Genomic DNA, 23429 nt, shown 5'->3' on the forward strand with positions numbered 1-23429 from the left:
CTCTGAAAGACACCCTAAAATCAAAGCATTATTTAGCTGTGATGACTTAGTTATGTGGCTTCATAAATCAAAAACATATACTTAACAAGAAGTGTACAAATAATGTGACCAAGAACAAAAAACATTTATGACCTTCTCTTAACAGAAAATCAAAAGTATGACTCGCCTTCCAAAGAGTTGAATTTTCCACAATGCGCACTTAAGTAGATCAAAACCACAAGTTTGTCTAAAACGATTTAAAATAAATCTTTAGAAAGGGAGGAGTAAAAACATGATGGTTTAAAATTAAACACACAGGATAGCTTTGCCATTAGCTTCAAGTAGCCCTTTAGGCTTTCTGCAGTGTTGATTTTTACAGAAGAAGCAGAAGCAGAAGGAGCTGATGTCTGATAGTCACGAAGTGCCGTCATTCCTTCCACTCAGCCCACAGATTTAGCTCAGAACTCCGAGTCACTCCACCAACATATAGAGGAACAAAACCCGATTGTTGAGTCAAATATCAGACTGACCACCGCACCCACTACAATCATGACATTCATAAAGAGTCTCAAAGGAAATTAGCCAAGAAATGTCTAAGATAACTGTTCTAGCAGCTAGACCTGAAAGCCCAACACATTAATTTGTACTCGTTTGTCATCCGTTTCAGCAAAATACCCAAAAGTAAAATGTGTTTGATTCTTCAGTCACTCTTTATTTGTATATTTTCATCCCTGTCTTGCCTCTCTGATATGAAGGAGCAGCAACTGCTTCACCAATGTGCACTAAATGAGGCAAAGCAAAGCTATCAAGCAACCTTTTTATAAGGAGAAGCTCTCTTGTAAAGGTGTTCACTGAGTTTATCATCTGTAAGACATTTTATGTGGACAAACGATGTGGAACAAGGCCGGCTGGACCACAAGGTCCCCATCACTTGCAGTGACATGCACTCACGTATAGAGTTGCACTCCGACAGAAACAGCCCTCAGCTTGAAGCTCTGCCAGCACACTGCAGCACTGCAGACATGGGTGTGGGCTCCACAGAAGAAATTTCAATCAATACATCCCAATGTGCTTCTGATACCCAGACAATGAAGAATCAGTGCTGTCAAGCCAGCAACCAGAATGCTCAATCTATAAGCTAATATTAGTAGAACAATTAGCACAACACAATTATAAGTTAGAGGCACTTATACAAGTTAAATGCTGCATCACAAATGAAACGTAATGAGTTAATGATAGCTCTGAATAAAATAAACAAGGCCAATATAATGATCAATGTTACATTAGATATTTTGGATATATAGTTTTCTCATCGTATAAACTGGATGGTAGCCTGTAAAGGACAAGAAGTTGCAGTAATTAAGTTGTTTTTTTTTCGGTCTCCAATGATGTACCAGCTTCCACAGCAAAATCCCTCCACACGCCACTCTCCACATCCATGCCCTCTTGAAACAAAATGTTTATTATAATGGATGGGTGCAAATAACCTCGGGTTCAAGGATGGCTGTGGATAGAAAGGGGATGCATTCGTCAAATCCAGAAAATGGGATTTATGGAAACATACCCTCTAAAACGTGGTTCAAGCTTTCGTGCTTAACATTTGTCTGAGCTGCAAACTTTCCTAAATGGAGCCTGTTAATTTGGTGGCATTCCAGTCAGTTTTGCTTTGATGATGACAAGAAGGTTGAGTGACCACAGTCAATTTGCCTGCCTGTAAAGAATGTATTTGACAAGCATTAAGCAAATGTGCTCAGCCATTAGGAAAACAGGCCTATCTTTTAGAGCAAACACAAATTCCCACTCACTCCAGAAGCCTGTGTCAATATACATTCTGCCAGTGGCAGCAGGCTGCTTGGACAACCCACTGCAGCATCTGAGGCAGCAGGCCACACTACCTGCTTCCCACTGTGTAAAACTGCAGGGTCAAATAAATAAACGTCAAATAAATATGCTTAATTTATGATGAAAAGCAAAATGAGCAACTGTAAAGTAAAAAAACAAGCAAAAGAATAAAAAACAATAACACATTATTTATGATACACTTAGCATTTTACAATTGGTCTCGACAGACCTAAACAGGCTAAATCTGAGGCATTGTGGGATGACTGGTAAAAGAGCATATTTTCTTATGGACAGAATAGTTAAGTTAAATAAATTTGTATTCATTTACAGAACTAAGCTTTGGGCCAAATACTTGCAAACTAGAGCAGTTACTGACATGAAATCAGTGAAGTTTAAAGTCAAAGTCAATATTTAGCTGGTCTGCCATTTATAGCCATCTATAGACATGCAAAATATGACAAAGGAATCAAGCCAAAAAAACTCTTTAAGGATCTATTTTGATCATCTGTTTTACAGACAGAGTAATGCCAAAGAAATTGAATAAAGTAAAAACTGAAACAGAGTGAAATAGAAGCTGGTTAAAATTGTATTTCAGTTCGGTAATTGAGTAAATACAGTTAATACTTCCAGCTTAAAAGAAAGCACATGTTAACTCTTTACCCCTTGAAAGCCGCATAGGAGTTTCTGACATATTTCAGGCTGCGTTTGCATCAGACATTGGTGAGGGTTATCTACACAGTTCCCCTCTGAAAAACCCAGAAACCATTCTAACGGTGGTCAAAACTCTTTTTTACTGATATCTAATGAGCTGCCAAAACTCTTCATTAAGGCTCAAGACAAATGTTGTCTTTAGGTAAGGGGCTGGGGGGGCTGGGGGGTGGCGGTGTCAGATAATAAATAAAGTTTATCATCATGGTTTCCAAAGAGGGAGAGTGAAACAAAAAGAAGATGGGCTGAACAATACAATTCAGCACAATAGTAGGTCAAAGCAAAGGCATCTCCATATAAAACCTCCCACGCTTTGTTCTGTACACTCACATACTTCAGTGTTTTGTTTGTGGCTTTGTCTCTTGGTGTGGAGCTGTGCCACGAGGGATCACAGGGTGGCTTTATGGACTGGTGACAGATTTCTGGGGTAGCAGAGCAGCCTTAATCCAGCTCTTTACACTGTTACTGTGTGCATTTGAGTATTTGCGTAGAGGCAGGTACATCAACATTTAGAGCCCATCGGTGGAACACAATGAGTGAGAAAGAGAGAGCCCATAAAAATGAAGACAAACCATACCAAAAATCCTCAGTAAAACATTCTGCTTTAAATGTTACACGTCACGCTATGGTGCATTGTGACAATCTGAAGTTTTTTTGTTGTCTTCATGAAGAACAGCTGCAGAACTGCTGCAGCAAATAGGGATGTTAATAAACTTAAGTAACCCACAATTTATTTTTAATAATTTCCTATGAGCAAAATTGCTCTCTGAGCTGGAAGTACACCAAGACAAAGAAAAAAAAAACAAAAAAAACTTCCCAAACACTCCCCTCAAAAAACTGTAGATGCTCACAGCCCAGACATCAGCAGAAAAAGAGGAAATGCATAAGGCGCAGAAAGAAGCTTCCCAAATCTGGCCGCCATACAGTGAAGTGGAATGTAATCGCGAGGGGGAGTGAGAGGCGGGGGCACGCTGTTCTGGAAAACATGGAGTCACGTGCCAGTTCACAGTCAGGAAACTGCAACAGCTAAAAATCTCTAAGTACAAACCCAAGCATCCTAAAATGCCTCCTAAAATTCTCCCAGCACAGAAAATTGCAATCTTTAAAGATATTTATGAGCCAACTGATTCAACTGCATGTGCCACTGACAACAGAATGAATAATGGTACATATGGACCACCATACTGCATGCAGAGTCATTGCAGAGATGCTGCCATCACTCCACATATGACAAAAGTAGCATCTAATGAGGACGGTGCGACTGGCTGCAGCAGTCTTTAATATCCCCATGACGATGAACAGATATTACTGGGACATTACTCTGATGTTGAATGAGACCGTGTCCTTGTCCAAATATTTACCGAACTATGGATCTATTTTTCTTCTGCACACCACCGCAGTGGTGTAACTCTTAAGATCTTACAGCCATTTTCAGAGACACAAGTAAATGGGAAACTGGCTGACAGGTATTTCATAGACAGGAGGGTCTGATCTCTTAACTGTGAACTCTCAATATGATGTCTGAACTGACTTCGGTGCAAGTGAGAAGGTCATCATTAGGCTGAACCTGTGCACCGACAAAGTCAAGCAAGTGTTTCCTGCTCTACTCTCACTTCCAGCAAGCTCCAGCGGATGTGCACCTCAGAGTTGCCCTGTTTAACTTTGATCAGTCATGGAGTAGAAACACAGACGCACACAGTTTTGCAATATACATTTTTTTATTTTAGAGCAGCGGTCCCCAACCCCTGGGCCATGGACCAATACCGGTCCGTGAGTCGTTTGGTACCGGGTCGCGAGAGTTGCGGCTCGGGTGTGAAATTTATGGTTTTCAGGGTTTTTAGCGTTATTTTTTTAAATCGTTTTTATCATTAACTCTGTTTCCCTGGGTCTTTTCCCGTGTGTTATGAATATATATATTTTTTGGGGGGGGGTACCGGCACTGGTTTTATTTTGTTGTATTTATCCGCGACACCTTAAAAGGCCGGTCTGTGAAAATATTGTCGAACATAAACCGGTCCGTGGCGCAAAAAAGGTTGGGGACCGCTGTTTTAGAGTACTTCACCACTATATTCAGAAGAAACTCTGAAGTCTGTGTAGCCCTAAAAGCACTCTCAGCTATAGATTTTTAGTTGAAATCTAAATCCCAAAAATGCACCATCAGGTATTCCCTTTAATTCAGGCACAGGCTGTAACACAACCCTTCTGTCAATCAGAAAAAATAAATTCAATCATCTGCACACTGAAGACCTAGAAGACTGAATTCATGGCTCCTCAGATGAAGTCCATCAGAAAATGGCTGTATGCATTACACTGCAGAACTAAGAGGATTACTCGGCCACAGAAATATAAACCTCTCCTCAAGTATTTATAAGCTCAGCAGTCTCTTTACACTAACAGTGCAAACCTGCTGCTAATTGTTACTACACATCAATCACTACTGGTCCGGGCTTCAGCTTTCACAGTCAGCACGCTGCACGCAGGATGAGAGTGGACGGTTTCAGCAAGAGCGAAAAATGAGAAGCATCGATTACATGTCATCACATTGGAACAGATTCTTTTAAAGATGTTGGGTGGGTTTCTTCTCAGGAACTGTTTGCTGCAGGCGAATTGCACAACACTTTGCATGTGTGATCCTGTAGTCAACTTAGGTTTCACACAACGGAAAGGTTTATGTTAAAAAATATGAGTAGACTCGATGAAAGAATCAGGTCCTGTCGCATTCCTTATCCTTCACTCATCATATGATCGTGCTGTACATTTAAACAAATTTATGGCAGTTCAGTTTATTCAGTCATCTGTCTGACAAGCATTTTCAAACGGCAATTCATCTGCCTCAACTTTGACAGTTTGGCCCGTGATTGTCCATTTGAGCTTGGCTTAATATCAAGTATCACTACATTTACAAACTTTCTGTCAATAAATCTGAGCTGTGTACCCGATACTGTCAGCAGTGTTTAAGTTTTAGTTGCTTGTGTACTTGGTAATGGAGATCATCAATTGAATAATTTAGGAATACAAGAAGGGATAAATGGCAACACTCGCCAGGCAAGGTGACAGATTTTGGAAGAAGATTGTAACAACTTCGTTACAGCTGTGTTTAACTCACAGGGGTTTGAATCCTAGACCCGCTAAAGCAGATGTGTCAAACATCTGGACCAGAATCGGTGCAGAAATTTACACCTTTTCATAAGTAATGAATAAAAAATTAAATGATTTTTTTTTTTTTTTAAACAATGGAACCACAGTTTAAAAAATATAATTTTGGGGGGAAAATTATAAAAACTTGGTTTAAAATCACAGGACAGTCAATGAGCAACACATTTATTTCTCACAATCTAAACACAAAGATTAATTTATTATAATAATAATCATAAAAAAAACCAAAACATACTATTGAAACTGCACTTCTTTTTCCAATTTCAAGATATAACAGGGACTGAATTACAGTTCAACTTCTTTACACTGACAGAAAAGGGAGTTTCATTAGTCTGGCCCACAGCTAAAAGTGGGCGAAGCAACAGTTTCTAGCTACTATCAAACCACAACAACAACAACAACAACAACAGGGGACTGTACTGCTCAATACCATAGACGGTATGAGACGCCCCTTACGAGTCTGAACAGTGTAGCTAATGTAAAAGTACCTCAAACCTGGATTCTTCTTAAGGCTACTGGAGGTTATACCTGAAGTTAGAAAAAATATCCAGTCCGGTCTTTTGGGGAAACCGTCTGGACCTCAGACAACACCTTCCTATTGAGTTCATGGACTCAGTCGCTTATTTTGAGATTTATACATTTCAGTCATTCTAAGAGTCAGAGAGGAGGATTACTCTCCTAACTTGTGACTGACAAGTCATTAGCCAATGAGCCAATTTCACAGTGAGCTCTAAATGTCACATCCAGTTTCAAAAACATCCTCATCTCCAGGCTTCAAAACGGGGCTTCACAAACGAATAGGTGGCGTCACATTAGCTACATCCATCTTTTATGCTTTCTGTGCTAACTACCAGCTGTCAGACAAATAAAGCATGTGAGATGGGGTGAGATTAGATTGCACAGTGCAAAGAGGAGAAACACAGAAAGCCAAAGATGACGACACCTGTGAAAAAGTCTCGTGAGGAACTTCTTTAAACAAAAAATGAAAATGAGATCCATTGCAAATTAATGTGCAAGCTTTGCAATCTTTTGCTGTAAATGTATATCTTTATAAGAAATTAGATGTTAACACCATGAGCACATTATAATGTGGTCAGCTAACCTGTCAGCAAGTTATTCTGTCATCAAGCTAATCAATGAATGAATCTCATTCATTCCATGTTGTGTTTTAGACAACTCATCCCCCCAAAAATGTCACGACTTATAGACACCTAGCTGAGAGCTAGCTGACACTGGCATCGCCTTCAGCGCTGACACCATATTCTCCTCCCTCCAACTGTACAATAGTTGACAGAACAAGCTTTAATCTTTACTTAAATAATGGCCCAAGTTTGTGCACCCCCAAAACATTTATTAGAAGATTCTCATTTATTCTTCAGATTATCTGTTACCAACTTGTCAAATTTTAAAATGGCCGTTATTAGGCTGAGTAGTATCAAGGCTTAGTACACTCCAAAGGCAAAGATGGTTGTTTGATCCTAGACTCTTCTGGTTCACACAAAGTGTCCTTGGCCAAGAGAATGAACTCCAAATCAACCCCAAAGCATCCACTGGAGAGTGCATATGTTTGATTGGTAAAGAGCCTACAAAGTACAGACTAAAATGTTTTTCAAAAACTGAAGAAGTCACTTGGATGAGTGATGAAATGTTCCTTCCACTAAAAACACAACATCCAGATGAACAGAAATAACTTCCTGGGGTCTTCAAATGGACTAAACTGGTGCTGTGTTAGAGTAGAAAAGTGCTAGTACAAGTACCATCCTTCTCACACAGATTCAAATCCATTTTTTATTTCCTTACACTACACTTGAATTATCAGTATTTGCCTAATAAACCCTTTTAAAGGACTACACTTGCACTGCGAATCTATATGCATACTGCTACCTGTTTTGTAGATTATTCCTGGGAAAAACAATACAGGCTGTCTCAAGTGAGGTATTCAAGGGCCAGTTAATCTTCAACTACAGCTTGACAGATTTCTATTGCTGTGCGTGTTTGCAAGAAAGACAACGTTGTACTCTCCAGGTCAGTCATTAGCCACAGCCAGGTCATATAGGTAAAGCTCTGTCTACACAGCTCACCACGTTGGAGCAAAGTCGAAACAGGTGGTCTTATCCACAACACGCCCATATGTAGGTCACATGTCAAGCATTAGCTACCCAGCGCTAGGCTAGGCCAAGATTGCAGGTGAGGGGAGTGACTTAGCACAATCACTACAGTAAAGCTAGGGCACATGGTCAGTGCAGAAAAGAGGTCAATCCAATTAGCTAGATCTCAGAGACACAAACATCAGGACTCAATCCAATCCCGTGCCAGTCCTAGAATGTCCATCCCCTTTCAAGTGTCCAGGCTTATATTATGAAGTTACTTTGTTATTATGACTATGTTAATAGTATCTGACTCACAGCACACAAAGTCATATCTTTTAGTTCAGCCAGGGTGTGTCCCATTTTACCATTTGCTTGTAACATATACACTTATAACTTAAAAATGATAACTTTGTGCAACAACAGACCAAGTGAAATCCTTGTTTGCATGACAGAAAATAAGGAGCAACAAGTATGCATCCACATGAAAGGAAAAGGTCAGTGTATCAGTGTACCAAGAAGCTGTATTTCTCAGTCTACATCCCTTAATGATTTAAGCCTGGGGTCAGTGAGCAGGAGTCATGAGGGGAACCAAATCTCCACACTTACTAAAGGCACCGCAACACTTCTTCAGAGCCTTTGTTTGGGAGAGTTAATGAGTCATTCACATTACCACAGGCCACTTTCCCAGAGTACAACAATTTATTCTTAGCCTGACAGTGACATTTATCTTCTCACTGGGATGGGCCAAGGAGATACACAGACCGCTACTGTAGTTCTGGGCCAAGACAGGAAGATGGGGACCCAGAATAAGGAAGATGATGATTTCCCTGTGCATTTCCTGCAATGATGCAATGATAATTTATCATGCACCCAAAAGTCACATCTTATCTTTGCTTAAACTTTAATGCACCTTTGTATCAAAGCCAAAAGAGTTGCCTTCTTGCCATTTAGAGAAATAAATTAATTGGACTTTCCTCAATTTGGCACACACTAAGCTAAAATACCAGAAAATATGCAGTGCAGGATGTGTCTGGCCAGCATGATCCTTCCATGACTCCGGAGTGACATCCCTCAAGTTTTCTGCTGCGTTCCAGATGTGTGCAGTGCTGAGTTTCATTACACCACATCTGGACACGTGGGAAGCGCGATGACCACAAGCCACAGAAATCACGAGAATCCTGCAGCAGAGAGGTCACCTGCGAGAATTTATGTAACTGAAGTGAGGAGTGGAGCGCTGCTTCTCAGTCTTTATGTAAGAGATTTCCCTGATACTCACTGAAATAGGTGGTGCCCCAGAATCTGCTTTTGTAATTTGGAAGGTATGCTAAGATTCACTATTATGGTATGACCTGAATAAACAACATCTAGGTGGCTACAGGCCAACAAAGTCTCAGCAACAAAAGGAAGCACACAGATCCTGTATCCTAGGAGGTTTTGGTTTTGTTTTGGGATTTTTTGGGGGGGAACCAGAAGAAATAAAACAGGCACTTTAAATCAATTCTTACCATATTCTCACAACTGACAATGTGCATCACCATTTCCTAGAGTCTTCGATTGTCCAAACAACCATTAAAGACCTCAAAATACAGAATGACTGTGTCTGGCAGTGTGACTATTACGTCAAACAGAATAAAGCCTTTTCTGTCCATCGATATATACACGTGTGACACACTGATGCAGGTGTAGTCAGGACAGCAGAACAGCTGGAAAGTCTCATAGCAGGTGCTGACTGTGGTGTGTGAGTGTGTGCGTGGTCGACGAAGCACCTGCAAACTCTGGCAAACCGCAGCATAAATAAAGAGGCTGTGTGGGACACAAACAGGCACTTTGTTGGGCTGCTGCAGACGTCTGCTGCTGATGAGTGACTAGATGGGTCAAAAAGTGTAATGAGAGAGAAGGCATGACAGTGGGCAACACTACAAATGCCCTAAAAAATATAAAAAATAAAAATGTAGTTTACTATCCATAATCTAGTACAGATATATTTACATCTGCACCTCTATAACAATCAGCAGATCTAAATGGATGATGGGTAAAAAGTTCAATCTCAACTTTTGTTTTGGTCCAGCACAAATAACACTAAGAAGTCAAACAAATCACTGTGAGCCCTTTGTAACTGATGTGCTTCTACCAAACCTCTCTGTAACCTCAGGCCTCACGCTGCTACAGCCAGAGTGAGAAGCAGTATCTTTTTTGTGCACACAAGTTGACAAAGCAGGAACGGTATGTACTCCTCTTATCCCAGCCACTAGTAGCAGTCCTGGTGTATACAGTTTCAGGGAAAAATAGGAGCTTGGCACCAGGATGGTGAGATAAACACAAAGTGAAATGTAACAGCTGGAGCTGTTGGCATTCATTGTCCTGCTGAGCAAAAAATCTGCTGTAATAAAGTCTGTGGTTTCTGATTACCGGTTTTCATGTTAAATTTCACTCCACAAAACTAGCTGAAGTAGTAACTTATAAGCACAGATCCCAAAAAATGACAGAATATAGTGCAACTCACTGCTTTCAGTTAACGTAAACCTTATAAAGTCGAGGGAATTTCCTTAAAAGTTTCCTTGTTTAGTGATGTTTTAGAAAAACATCACTTGAGGGTTTAGCCCGTTGCTAGGTTGTTTCCAGGCAACATGATGGAGTCATAATATCTGTCATAGATAAGAACCTTCAGGGGCAGAAGAAGTACCTGTGTGGAGTTGACGGCCAAAGAAACAAACACAGATGGATATTCTCTATATCATCGTAAAATGCAATGCAACAAATCCTGAAAGAAATGACTGATTATTAAAAGGGGAAAAAAATTGAAAGACATTAATTTTCTTTTAATTTTAAAACAAATAAGTCATTAATTGTTGCTTTTAATTACTTGGTATAACATTTTGTCATTTTAGACAACAGTTTGGTCCTACCAAAATGATTCAAGTCAAATTTTACTCGTCTCACTGACTGAAGAAAAACTGCTTCTATGTAAACATGGGAACATGAAAATGTCTTGATAAGTTTTTTTGTCTATACATCTGTTCACATAAAAATAATTATATGTATATATGAGATGTGTTACATTTTCAGAGTTTCTTTTGCTTTCATCAGTGCTGATATTTGGGCTGATTTATTATTTATTTTGATCAATATTGAATCTCAATTAATTAACACATCTACTCTAACAAAACCTTGAAATGTAGAAATTTCAGATATTCAAAATTCTTCTAAACCTACCATACTGACTAATGACAAAAAGAAGTGGACAAAAATTTATAGATTTGAAAAACACAGCCTTTTCTCCAATATCACACTTAAACTTTAAAACCCACTAAAGATTTGTTCCACTAACTTCTCAGATGACAAAATGTGAATTGTAACGTAACGTGGATATGAGATATTTCCTGAGAAGTTGGTGTTATGAGATGACAATTAGAAAGATTACAGAGGGCGGAGGAAGGATGTGATCGTTCTCGTCCTCTGAACGAGATAAGAAACATATCTTATTAAGTAGTGCAGGTAATCTGTCCACCTTTATTATTTTATACACGCAATCAAAGATAATTGAGACACTGAGAACACCCACATGATCCAGAAAAGATGACAGAAAAAGTTTACTGATTTGAGATGATTGCAAATATGATGTGCGATGAATCCCACACCATTGGAAAAGCCAAAAAGACATGAACTTACTGTTTGACAACTTTAACTAAAGTCCAGTGAGTATCAGTTGAAAAACACCTTACATGTTACTCGATCAGGAATGCAGCCTGTGAGCCAATCCCACTGTATAAGCAACCAAACTGGCCAGTATTACACTGTTGACCCTCGTTTAACCTGAATAAAACACACGGCACTGTAACTTTATACTTAACAGCGGGATACTGCACATGAATGGCGCTCAATCATTCCCATTTCTCTTCCTTTTTTTCCACCTTCACAGTCTGAAGAAAACAACATTTTCAGGGCACAGTAAATCTCACTCAACCCCGCCCAGTTTAGGAGAAGCTGTAATACATACTAATCTACTCTGTATTAGTGGGGGCTCTGGGAAGATTGCATTAAATATGCGAGTGCAGAAGTGTACTGAGGTAGCAGTAAAAGAGATGCTGGGCGGTAAAACTGTTGACCTGGGATGACTCACAGTGGGGTTGTTTCTTTTGGCCAGGAACACAGAAGAGCACTGCGGGAGCTCCTGCACTCACTTGTCCAGAGAGGTCTGGCAAAACCAGCAGCAGTGCCCTGGAGCTCAGGCGCCTTAAAGTGCCCCTGAAGCACTTTACTTGCATACACACCATTAGCTGTGTTCCTTCAGTGATGCCCTGTGACATCTCCTTGGTCTCAGAGAGCTGATAACGCTCAGTCAGAGAGGGCAGTTTGAGGTAACCCCAGCACTTTCCCTCTTGACCCTCAGCAGACAGCTGAGCTCATATTAAACTCACTTTTTTCAAGTGCAAGTCAAATAACCATGACTCCTTGGTTCTTTCAGGCATTTACTCTCTGAAACTGAACTGCTGCCTTGTATCAATATCATGAAAAGACCAATCATAGATCCAATTTGCTTTACTGTATAAACATTGTACAGGTATCCTTCAAATTTTTTAAAAAGTCCATTCTTAAGAGGACGTGACAGAGATGGAACATGTGGAAACCATAAGGAAAAAGACATAAACAGTAATATGCTGAAACAGTTAAAAAGCAATAATACTGTTTAACTGGAGGTGTTAAGCCTATCTGACATTTTTATACCTACTTCAGACACCACTCCCCTAAAGACCTGATAGGTTTACATTTGGATTAAAAGCTTGTTTGGCAGTTAAACAACAGATGACATTTGACCACCAGTAACCAACAGTACAACCAAAGTACAGATAATTTTTTGAAAAAGAAAAGAAAGAAAGGAAGGAAGATGGATCCTCAGCATACATCTACCCAGGATGCATTAGACACAAAAGCTGAGAGGAAAGGTAAAACTATTATGTAGCACTTGCTGACCTCAGTTTTGTGCACTAACCTATCATTACTGATGAGTACCCCTGAACAAATGTAGAACAAGCAGACAAGAGCTAATGGACTTTAATATAATGCTTCACCTTCACACAGAGCAAATCATGTAACACTGAATTTCTAAAACAGATCAAAACTTCCATAATATACACAGTGCCACCATGGAGACAAAGAGGAAGACACACCAAACTATTTCAAACAGCAAATTCCTATAGGCGAGTAAACAGGCTTACTGTCAACTCAGTCATGGCGCAAGAAGGTAAAAAACGTCAGGAATGACAGACAGCAGATAAGCACAAAATCAACACTAGGTGAAGCATTTGTCCCATTTCATGCATGCTTGTATTCATCTTCAGTCTTTCGGGTCAAATGAAGTCCAAAGCTGTCGAGGGCAGTGTGAGTAAAATCCATTTATTCCCCCTTCAACGTCTAACCGAAATTTGAAGGCTGTCATGGCTCTAACTGCCTTCATTTTAAAGGTTATATATGATGAACCAAAACACAAGCTGTGTTTATCCAACCAGAATAACATGTTCTCACAGAGTGTGTTTTCATCTCCTTCTCAGTTGTATTAATTGAAACAGTTGAGGGACAGAGCTTGTCATGATCTTAACACATAACCGCAGCTGCTGGCTGGTTTCCAGACCGACCCCCTTTGTAAGCGATATCCTGTATCACGAGTTTAAAAAAGAAAATGAAAAAAATATCTCTCTAGCTCGGGGTGGTTTTGTCCTTCAACTGACAGTCAGTAGAAAATGTCTGTGTGCTCTGCCTTGTATAGTATTCATTTACTTTAGGGTGATGCCTCACCACTGTCCTGGACTTTTAAATTAGTCATTCCTAAATGGCCTGGCCCAAGTGTGAGGGGAAATAACTACGTTTTTACTTTTGTCAGAGTAAAGTTACCAGAGCAAAAGTTACCACCACTAAAAAACACATTGAAAGGAAATTAAAGTCGCTCACCGGCAAACACTTTGTTCTTACTTGATGGTGTGTAAACCTGTGATCTGTGTTAGTAAAGCGTACTATACTGCTCATACATGCAATCATACACGTCACCACTCTGAATTGCCATAATCCACCACATTATCTTAGATTTGTATTTGACAAACCACCACGTGTGGTCCCACATAACACAACAAAGTGCTGATCATTTTATTTTTCCATTGTTATTTTTCAAATCATTAGACTCTATTAAAAAAAACTTCCACTTGAATTTGCTTGTTTGGTGTTTCTTAAACCTAAATTCTGATTACCACTGGCATGACATAAGAAAAACTGGATTTCCCTCCATACCAGCTTAAACCAGAATCATTATAATGGAGACATTTGGCAGTCACAAAATCCTGAACTGAGGTCTGTGGAAACATTCTGTCACCACAAAGATTGTGGGAGCAGAGGGATAACTTCCAGGAGGAAAACAAAAAAAAAAAACTTTTTATAATCTTATTTGGGGTAAAAGCAGCAAATGTTTTAAAAGCTTTTTAATCAAATTTTATTGTTGAGTCTACACATGAAGTTAATTTAGGTTACTACCTCAAAATAGATGCTCAACAAAGAGCTGCTGAGTGTCAAGAAAAAGGCTTCCAGAAGACTCTGTTCAAATTTTCTAAACAGATTACCAAAACTGCAAATTATCCATCACGTATTTGGGAGTGTGAAGGAAAGGTCAGTCAAGAAATTGAAAGAATAATCAAAAGAGGTTAGGTGTGCAACTAAAAATACCTAAAATGCAACCCAACTTCCAAAGAGATGTAGCCTTTTACAGCCGGTCTCAAGGAGAGATGAGGAGCAGATGCAGTGGCGCTCCTGAAGAAGCACAGACTGATAACACTGCCTGTTGGTTTGGTGGTTAAGGTAAACGTCAAGTTTATGTTCAAAATTCTTTACATTAAGCTGATAGCACATTAACACCAACAGAAGTTAAAACTCTAACATGGATTTTATTTCCACGACAAAAAAAAATAATAATCATGTGCTAGTGTTTTTTCTTAAAAGACAAGCTTAAAAGAAATGAGACAAATTATCCCTTTGAGGCGACTTTGTTTGATGTTCCTTCCGCCCTTCCTTCAGCCTCTTTGCAGTAGCGCCGCACCTACAGTCTCTGCATTAATCACCAGCAGGCAGATATGCAATCTTACTGTGCAAACAATTAAAGGCTGCTCCTCTGCACTTAAAACTATTCACTCACGTTGCCGTGTTGTGGATTAACTCAACATGCTTACACATTAACCCCAGAGTCGCACAAATGAATGGCATTCCTCAGAGCTGCCTTGCTTAAACCCAGGGTAATGAATGTGGTGTAGAGCTACTTGTTGAATGATTTGTTGTTTTGCTCGTCACCTTTGAAGTTGGCTTCTAATCTACTACTGTCAATTTGACTTAGCTTTGATAGTGATGGAAACAAATTACCATGTGGGGAGAGACTTTAAAAATACGCACAATGCTTAACAAATTTATTCGACCACCACCCAAAATAAGGTTTATGCCACAGCAGGCTTAGATTAAGAGTAATGCTAATTACAAAACTATTTTTATGTTTATGTAATGTGTCTGTGAAGGTTCTCAGTCATCCAGGTCATCGTAGTCAAAGGAGTTTGCAAAGAAAAGCGTCTGGACTTCTTTGAGTTGCTTGAAGACGTTTCACTTCTCATCCGAGAAGCTTCTTCAGTTCGAAGGTCAAATGGCCGAGAGTCCCAGATTTAAACCCAGTGGGAGTATCCCCCCAAGGAGGGACAAAGGACCCCCTGGTGATCCTCTAATCACATGCGCCAAGGTGTGAAAGCGGGTGTGGGACCTAATCAGCCAGGGTTTCGGGTGAGCTCATTGTGAAACCTGGCCCCACCCTATCATGTGATTTCCTGAGGTCAGATGGCCCAGGATGTGAACCATTTATGTAATGGTTCATCTAACAGCATGCGCAAGCACTTTAATCAAAATTGTCTTGCTATAATGATCCACTGTATCTATACATGTACCCGATGTGTGCGATTATAAATTATTATAATTATTATAAACCTCAATTTTGATTTTTTGTTATTCATCCTCGACTTACATTTGTTTCATGTGTCACGTTCGGGGTACATCACCTGTACGTAAGGGTCACCAAAATTGAATTTTGTCAAAGCCGGCACCGAACACGGCATCAAGAATCTGAAAGAGTCCCGCAGGCCTCATATTTTTAATGCTAAAATTTAATTGCTATTGTTTTTCATGATTTTCAAATTTACCTTTTTACAAAACAAGCTGGGGAAAAAAGCAAAGCGCATAAATATCTTTTGATTAACTTGTCAATCTACAGTTATTAACAGAAACATCAATATTATGCTTCGTCAATTTCTGACTTCCTTCTAAATTTCTAAAAATATAAGCATTTTCTTGTTTTTATGATACATGACCTAATGTATTTGTCAAGCACTGTATAAAGAGGGGTCATAATCAAGTTGTTTGACAGACAATTTAACACGGTCATACAGTCAAGCTGGTTATACTGCGATGAGGAAATACTAAAACATGTCAGGAAACACTCCTCTGAACATTGTGAGTGTAAACAGCAGGTGATCAGGTAATGTGACAATGAGTAATACAACCTCTCATTAAATACAGCTCGCAAAATTTCAAAATCCCTGGTAGCCCTTCGGGCAGGGACTCTTCAGTTTTTGGTAGCCCAAAATAAATTTAAGTAGTCCGAATAAAAAAGGGAGCAATTTTTTAATGTTTTGTTTCCTGTTTTGTTTCCGTTACAATATTAAATTTAATGTATAATATTGTAACGGAAACAAAACATTAATTATAAAATTGTTGAAACACAAATTACAACATTGTATAAAAATTACAATCATCAACTCAAATACTTGGATCTAATTGAACAGAAATTTCTATGAACTTGTAAGAACTGTGTAGAACATGAATCAGTCTGTGTCAGGTCCTGAATTTGAAATTTCCACTGAAGTCACGGGTAAGAGGCAAGTGGAACCAAGATCTAGGACATTTGCTTTTTGAAGTTTGCAAAGACTGCTAAATTTTGCCAATGGTAGTTCACTCTTTGCAACACAGTACGCTGTTCTAAACAGATTTTTCAGGTTGATTTTTAGTATATTATTTGCAGACTGAGCAATAATGCATTTCTTGCATTTCTCATGGGTTCTAATGGGGGCCTTTCTTAAAATTACTGGTCCCAGTAACAAAGGCGCTTGTCGACTCAGAAATCGAGGGAAACCAACAACACACCCGGCAGAACATTATGTTATTTAAACGGGTGCACATAAGTGGTCCGCATGTGCGCATTCGCTGTCAAAATAAAAGACGCGCACCAGATAAGAAGTTGCAACGCGCGTTTGCGTCCATATAAAAGGCACTGTTTTTGTCCGCTAGAGTGGGATTTTCACGGCACATTCTGCACCACATCTCTGTGCGTTCATCATTTGTTTGAAGCCAGCTCACCTCCTACAACCACTTTTCCGAGAATACGCGCTTCTTTTGTGGTTCGGACGCCTTCTGACATTTCTTTGGAGGTGGAGGAACACCAAAGTAATTGCTTAAAGGAGCTTCTTCGACATCTTTAAGAGTTCTAAACAAATGTCTGTCCTCCTCCAGAAAATCTTATGTACGCAAACACGCGTTGCAACTTCTTATCTTGTGCGCGTTAATTATTTTGACAGTGAATGCGCACCTGCGGACCACTTATGTGCACCCCTGGTTATTTAGCTTGTCATATTGCAGCCACAGAAATTCTTTTGTCCATGAAACCATAAAGCTGCACTTTCTTTTTCCCCTCATAGTCTCATTTGTCATAACTTTTCCGTTTTGTGGCAAGCTTTTCTTTGGCTGTCCTTTCTTCACCCTGACCTGTCTTATTTGGCTCAGCAGAACTAAAATATATATCCTGCTGCTTTTACACACGCACTCACATAACGCTGAGCGATTCTCTGCGCGATCAACCTCTCACATGTTTAAGCTTGCTGCGGGAGATTTCACTTGTCATGTTCGCATAGTAAGCTAACGATTGATAAGACGATGTCAGAGGAATTGGTGCGCAAATTATCGTCACTCACCAATCAGTGCTGCCGCTCTCTATACACAGTTCGCGCGATCGCAAAGTGAAAGCAAAAAACAAGAGCAAATTCAAACGCGATTTCAATATGTCACATAGTGACAGTGGCTCATCGATGCCAATGACATAATTACCCAGCTACATGTCCGAAAGAATGCAAAAGCATTGACATATATTTGTCCTTCCTATAGCCCGACGGGCAGGGCAGAGATAGATTTTGGTAGCCCGACTGGAAAAATCGCTAGCCTCGGGACGTCGGGCTAGCGATTTTGCGAGCCCTGTACAGACTAGAAACATGGTGCATACAGATGAAGGGTGTTATACAACTTTTTAGGAATTTAGATAATGTTGAGAGATATGTTAACTGTGTGCAGTTGTGAACTTGTCAAAGACTATTGAATGGTATGCATTGCATACCAGTGGCGTATCCCTCAAGAAGAAAAAGAGTACAAAGCCTTTCTATGTCTTAAGTGACATAATTGTGTCCTTCTTAACCTTTGGCTGGGCCTCTACCTTCAAACAATAAATCCAGTGTGCTGGTCAAAAGAAAGAAAGAAAGAAAAATCAAAAACTGCAACTGTAGCACTGATAGGCTACTGACTGTTTGCAGATAGAGCTCCTCTGTGCACTATATAATCCCCACACAGCTGGACTAAATGTGCAATAAACCTCTGTATGAGGGCAGACACAACTACAGGCCAACCAGAAACAGTTGTGGCTAACCAGTGTTGTGTAACTGATGTTAAAAACCACAAAGAAACTCACATTCACTTCCAGCCATGTTGAGTATATGGGCAAAAATCAACAGGCCAACAGAATTTAAAAAAAAAAAAAAAAAAGTGGACATGGTAACCATTAAATATTTACCTACAGACGTTCTTCTCCCAGTTTCAGCTAAAGTCAAAGTCAACCAGGCTGCTCTATTAACCAGAGCCATCAAGTTTTTAGGTGAGTAAAAGTGACGTTTTAAGTCATCGGTTCAAGGACAAGAGAATCTCGGAGAATCAATTTAAACTGCAAAGCTAACAGAGATATGATCAGGAGAGCTGGGGTCCGTATGCAAAACAGGTATTTAATAACACACTTCAACTGCAGTGTTATAGAAGCTTTTTTTAAATAGTTTTATGACATAATCAAAAAAATTGTACCATGACGTCTGATCAGGTCAAGTCTCAAATTATCCATTTTGCATTTCTTCTAGAAACCAGTTTTCTAGAAACCAAATTTTAAGTATTACTGAAGTCAAATTGATGTTCATTATAACAAAATTCCCATATAGGAGTCCCGCAGCGTAAAATGGACAATAAAGCACGGTAAGCTTTAGGGTGTGGCTAGCTTGCAACTGAAAAACAATAAAGGTTTCTCAATTAGTTCCACCCCTTACATGTGATGTTTGGTTTCAAAAAAACAAAAATGGTGTCCGTCAAAAATGCTAAACTCGAGGCTTTAAACAGAACTTAAACAAATGGGTGACAGCATTCCTGTTCCTCTTATGTATACATTGCATGACTGAAACTCAGTGACGGTATGTTTTGCTTACCTCCAATACCGGCCCTGCCCCCAAGATGATCTGCTCCACTCCACTAGCAAAACCCTTCTGACTGAGAGCAGTCAAATGATGAATGAGGAAGTTTGTGCTTTGCGTCTTCCCAGAGCCGCTCTCCCCAGATATAACAATGCATTGATTCCTCTGTCTCTGGAGCATGGCGTGGTAAGCCACATCTGCCACGGCGTAAATATGTGGCTCCAAATCTCCAAGTGTATGATTATCATACATCTTCACATACTTGGGGTTATAGATGGGCAGGAATTTAAAGGGGTTAATGACGATGAGGATGCTTCCAACGTAAGTGTAGATCTTTTCCTGGCGGAAGCGCGAGCGCAGGTTGTCCAGCAGCGTGCGCTCGTTGAGCTCTGGCAGGCAGCACAGATCTGCGTGGTCACCCTGAGATTCAGGCTGTGGCAGCAGTCCACGCTCCATCAGGCGCCTGCGCTCTTCTGTGACCTGCAGCCACATCTGAAGGCTGCCGCCATAGTGAATCGAGCCATCCAGATTCTTCTCCCTTAGCAGGAAGCGGTAATCCTCTCCACCTGACAGCGGCCGGTGCTCTAGTGCGATACGGGGCCAGAGCATCATCCTCTGCACGGGACAGTCGTTGGGGTTCAGAATCCATTCTTCACCTCCAAATTCTTTCACCTCAGCCAGAACATAAAACTTGGAGCGGTCCAACTTGAGCCGTTCAATGACACGTTCAATGGCTTCAGCGGCTGTGGTGGTCTTGCGGGCGCTGATTGGGCAGTAGATTGTGCCTTCTGCCAGGGCGCCTGGGTAGATGCGCACGGTGAACTCTGAGTTCTCGAAGCGCTGCCGACGACCCAGGGTGCCCATGCCACCAACGCCATCACGAGCACTCATGGTGGAGCAGGAGTTCCCATTAGCAGCAGCCCGGCACTGGCATGTTCTTAACTGTGTAGGAGGATCCACCAATTCAAGACATTACCACTGCAAAAGAAAGAACAAAAGGTTAATCTAAAAAAATAACAACTTGATAGCTTGATCAGCCATTTTTTCTTCTAAATAAACAGCCAGACTTATTTATCAGGACAAAAGAAATGAAAAAATAAAAAAATAAACTTCTGTTCAACTCATCATAGCAGACTTAATCTAACATCAACGAGTACAAATTTATTTTTTTAAACTCCTGCAAGCTTTGAGAATGTCTCTGGGCTAAAACTGAAATGAACCTCCAGAAATCTAGTGAGTTAAGGCCAGGCATTTCAGCGCAGCTCTCTGCAATCTGCCCGATTACAAAATCTGGCAGATTATGACACAAAGACCATGTGCTGTTATGTAATCTGCCAGTGGGCCAAATTATTTTCCTGCATCCTGACATGTATACTCATAGAAAGGACAGGCCATGAGGATCTACAGGATTACCATTAGCACACACCCACACTGTCGAGCACACACACATAAGCTCTCGCCAGCAGCTGCCATCCTCTTTACTCTATGCACAATCACGCCATTCACAAGTTCCCGCTTTAATACACAGCAGAGGGGCATCACGGGGCGAGCAGAGGCCACAGAGAGACGAGGACAGGAAAAGAGCTGGAATTAATGACCAAGCTGCTAAGCAAAGACCACACCTGATAGAATCAATGAACCTAAAGTTGCTCTTGAAAGGTCAAACATCCGTGTACTCTTATATAATAAAATTAAAGAAAACAGTAGCCCACATCAGCTTTTGAAACAAATGATAAGAGTTCATATGAACTGCACTGTGTTCAGGTACAATCAAGCATTGCAAAAATACAGTGATAGGATGTAATGTCTGCTTTTAAAAAAAAACAAAACAGAGCGCTGGAGGCAACCTGTGGATTTTTGTTCATGTTCAGACTTACAGTAAACAAACCTCAGTATTACTTGGCAAATATGATCATTTATACCACACAAGACTGAAATTAAAAAAAATTAATTAAGAACAAGGGAGACAGATTTTTTTTGGTATGTGTGTCTACCAACCACATCTGAAGCCTTTACTGCACTCATCTAACCATGGCAACATTACAGTCTTGTGTGTCATCACACCCACACCCATCCACACCCACACACACCCAAATATTAATTCATAAAAGCAGTTTACATATAGAACGTTATTTAATAAAATTGGTAATATGTTCATCTAAAATTCAACATCCCAGGAATATTCATGTAGCTTGATAGTAAACTGAATGTGTCCAGACTCATAATATAAAGACTTGGAAAGAATCAAAGCTGATTTAACTGTTACAGTGGTCACAATCTGTTTTTCGCCTTATGAATTACGTTGCTGAATAAAGGTCAAAGAAGCTTCTTTGTTACTTAAAAACAGGACAATTATCCCATTTTGACAACAAAATGTCACCACTTGACCATTTATGTCAGGATTAGCACATGAATTCTCAAAAACAAAAACAAACATGGATCTTAATTTGAATTATCAAATGAATCAACTCATTCCTGTCAGATTCCAAACTGTACAGAAATTCCCTTTAGGTGCTCCTGATTCATAACAATACTAAGAAAGGAAAGCACGGAATACCTGGCAACAAACCCCAAAAATGTGATGCTTCCAAGTACAACCTGTGTTGAGATTAAAAATGGCCTAAATCCAAAACCCCCCCCAAAAAACCACAATTTTTTTTCTTGCAGCTGTTTTCAGGAAGGTTTAAAAGATTAAACTTACAGAATTGTCACTCCAAGAGGTCATTAACACCGCCCGAAGGATCACTGGCTGCCCTCTCCCCACGCTGGAAGATCTACACAATACCGTCTTAAAAAAGCTCAGAAAATTATAAAAGATACCTCACACCCTGGCCACTCCCTGTCTGAACTGTTGCCCTCGGGCAGACTGTACAGAGCAATCAGTGTAAGGACAAATAGACTCAAACACAACTTTTACCCAACCTCAATAACATGTCTGAATGCTGCTACTGAAAAACAATGTCCATCACGCCACTCTTGTTTTTATTTATATTTTTATATTTTTATGCATGATGCACTGATCGGAGACCACTTTTAATTTCGTTGTACCTGCGACAATGACAATAAAGACTTTCTGATTCTGATCCTATCAATAGCACCCAGACATTTATTTTTCAGTATTCTATCACGCAAACATTGACTCATGTTTGACCATATGTGAATTAATATCAATACATTTTATGAGATATCCGTCATAAACTATTACATGAGCACCATGACCGCAGCAGAAAAAACCCTGGAAAACAGGAAATGGAACAGGGACACATATAGTAGGTGCACAGAGACGAGTACAAAGGACTCCAGCAGGGAAATGATACAATGCTGCACCCATCCCTGGTCATTTCCTGTTGCCCCATATGCAACTCTCTATTTGTCACTTCAGCAACTCTGATACAAACATGTGCCATGGTCCACATACAGGCGCACACAGAATTATATATAATCTTATATAAGTCACTCAATCTTGCTGCTCACTACTGAATCCATAAACTGGAATTAATTGACTGCAATGTTTTCCTGTTTGTGTGACTCGACAGCGTCTGTGTGTATCAGCGTGTGTTGTGATCACTGGGTTAGGGCGTCTCGAACAGATGGTCAGTTCGCTGCTTAAAAGATAGGGGAGGGGGGAGATTTAGGGTTGTGGCAGTGCTGCACAGTGCAGGGCCATGCTGGCTGCATCACTCTTTATCATCACATGAGGACATTCAACTAATGGACATCTCTGGGAAAACCTTACTAATCACAGGACATCTTCCACCACCTTCAGTCACTAAAGCGATATGAGAAAGTCATTCCGCAGTCACTGTAATCATTTCATTGATAATCAAACACATTAAAGGCTATTAATTATCAGGGCTGCAAACCAGGCAAATCTGGCATTTCAGTGACAACATGCAGGTTACAGGACCAGTCCATGATATTAACTAGTCCTGTAACCTACAAACAAACGCAGAATATCTAGAAAAAGAATATAACAGACCTGAGTCAGATTAATTTTTATTTGGTCTAATAGATTACTGAAAAAAAAAAATGGTAAAAATATGGCTGGTTGTGCACTGTGTTGACTTTTTTGTTTGTTTGGGTGGATGCATAA

The 23429-nt window shown here is 40.0% G+C and overlaps 1 protein-coding gene across 9 annotated transcripts in view; it reads right to left on the minus strand.

The window, feature by feature from the left end:
* myo9aa (myosin IXAa) overlaps positions 1–23429 on the minus strand; it is a 96493-nt gene that overhangs the window by 55071 nt on the left and 17993 nt on the right. For all 9 annotated transcript variants that reach the window (XM_025902398.1, XM_019354396.2, XM_019354255.2 and 6 more), the window contains exon 2: positions 19352–20314. In XM_025902398.1, the coding sequence (XP_025758183.1) occupies positions 19352–20227 (876 nt within the window). In that variant the 5' untranslated portion in view covers positions 20228–20314. The remainder of the gene's footprint in view (positions 1–19351; positions 20315–23429) is intronic.

Source organism: Oreochromis niloticus, linkage group LG1 (assembly GCF_001858045.2).
Source record: "Oreochromis niloticus isolate F11D_XX linkage group LG1, O_niloticus_UMD_NMBU, whole genome shotgun sequence".
In the NCBI taxonomy this organism is placed as follows: Eukaryota; Metazoa; Chordata; class Actinopteri; order Cichliformes; family Cichlidae; genus Oreochromis; species Oreochromis niloticus.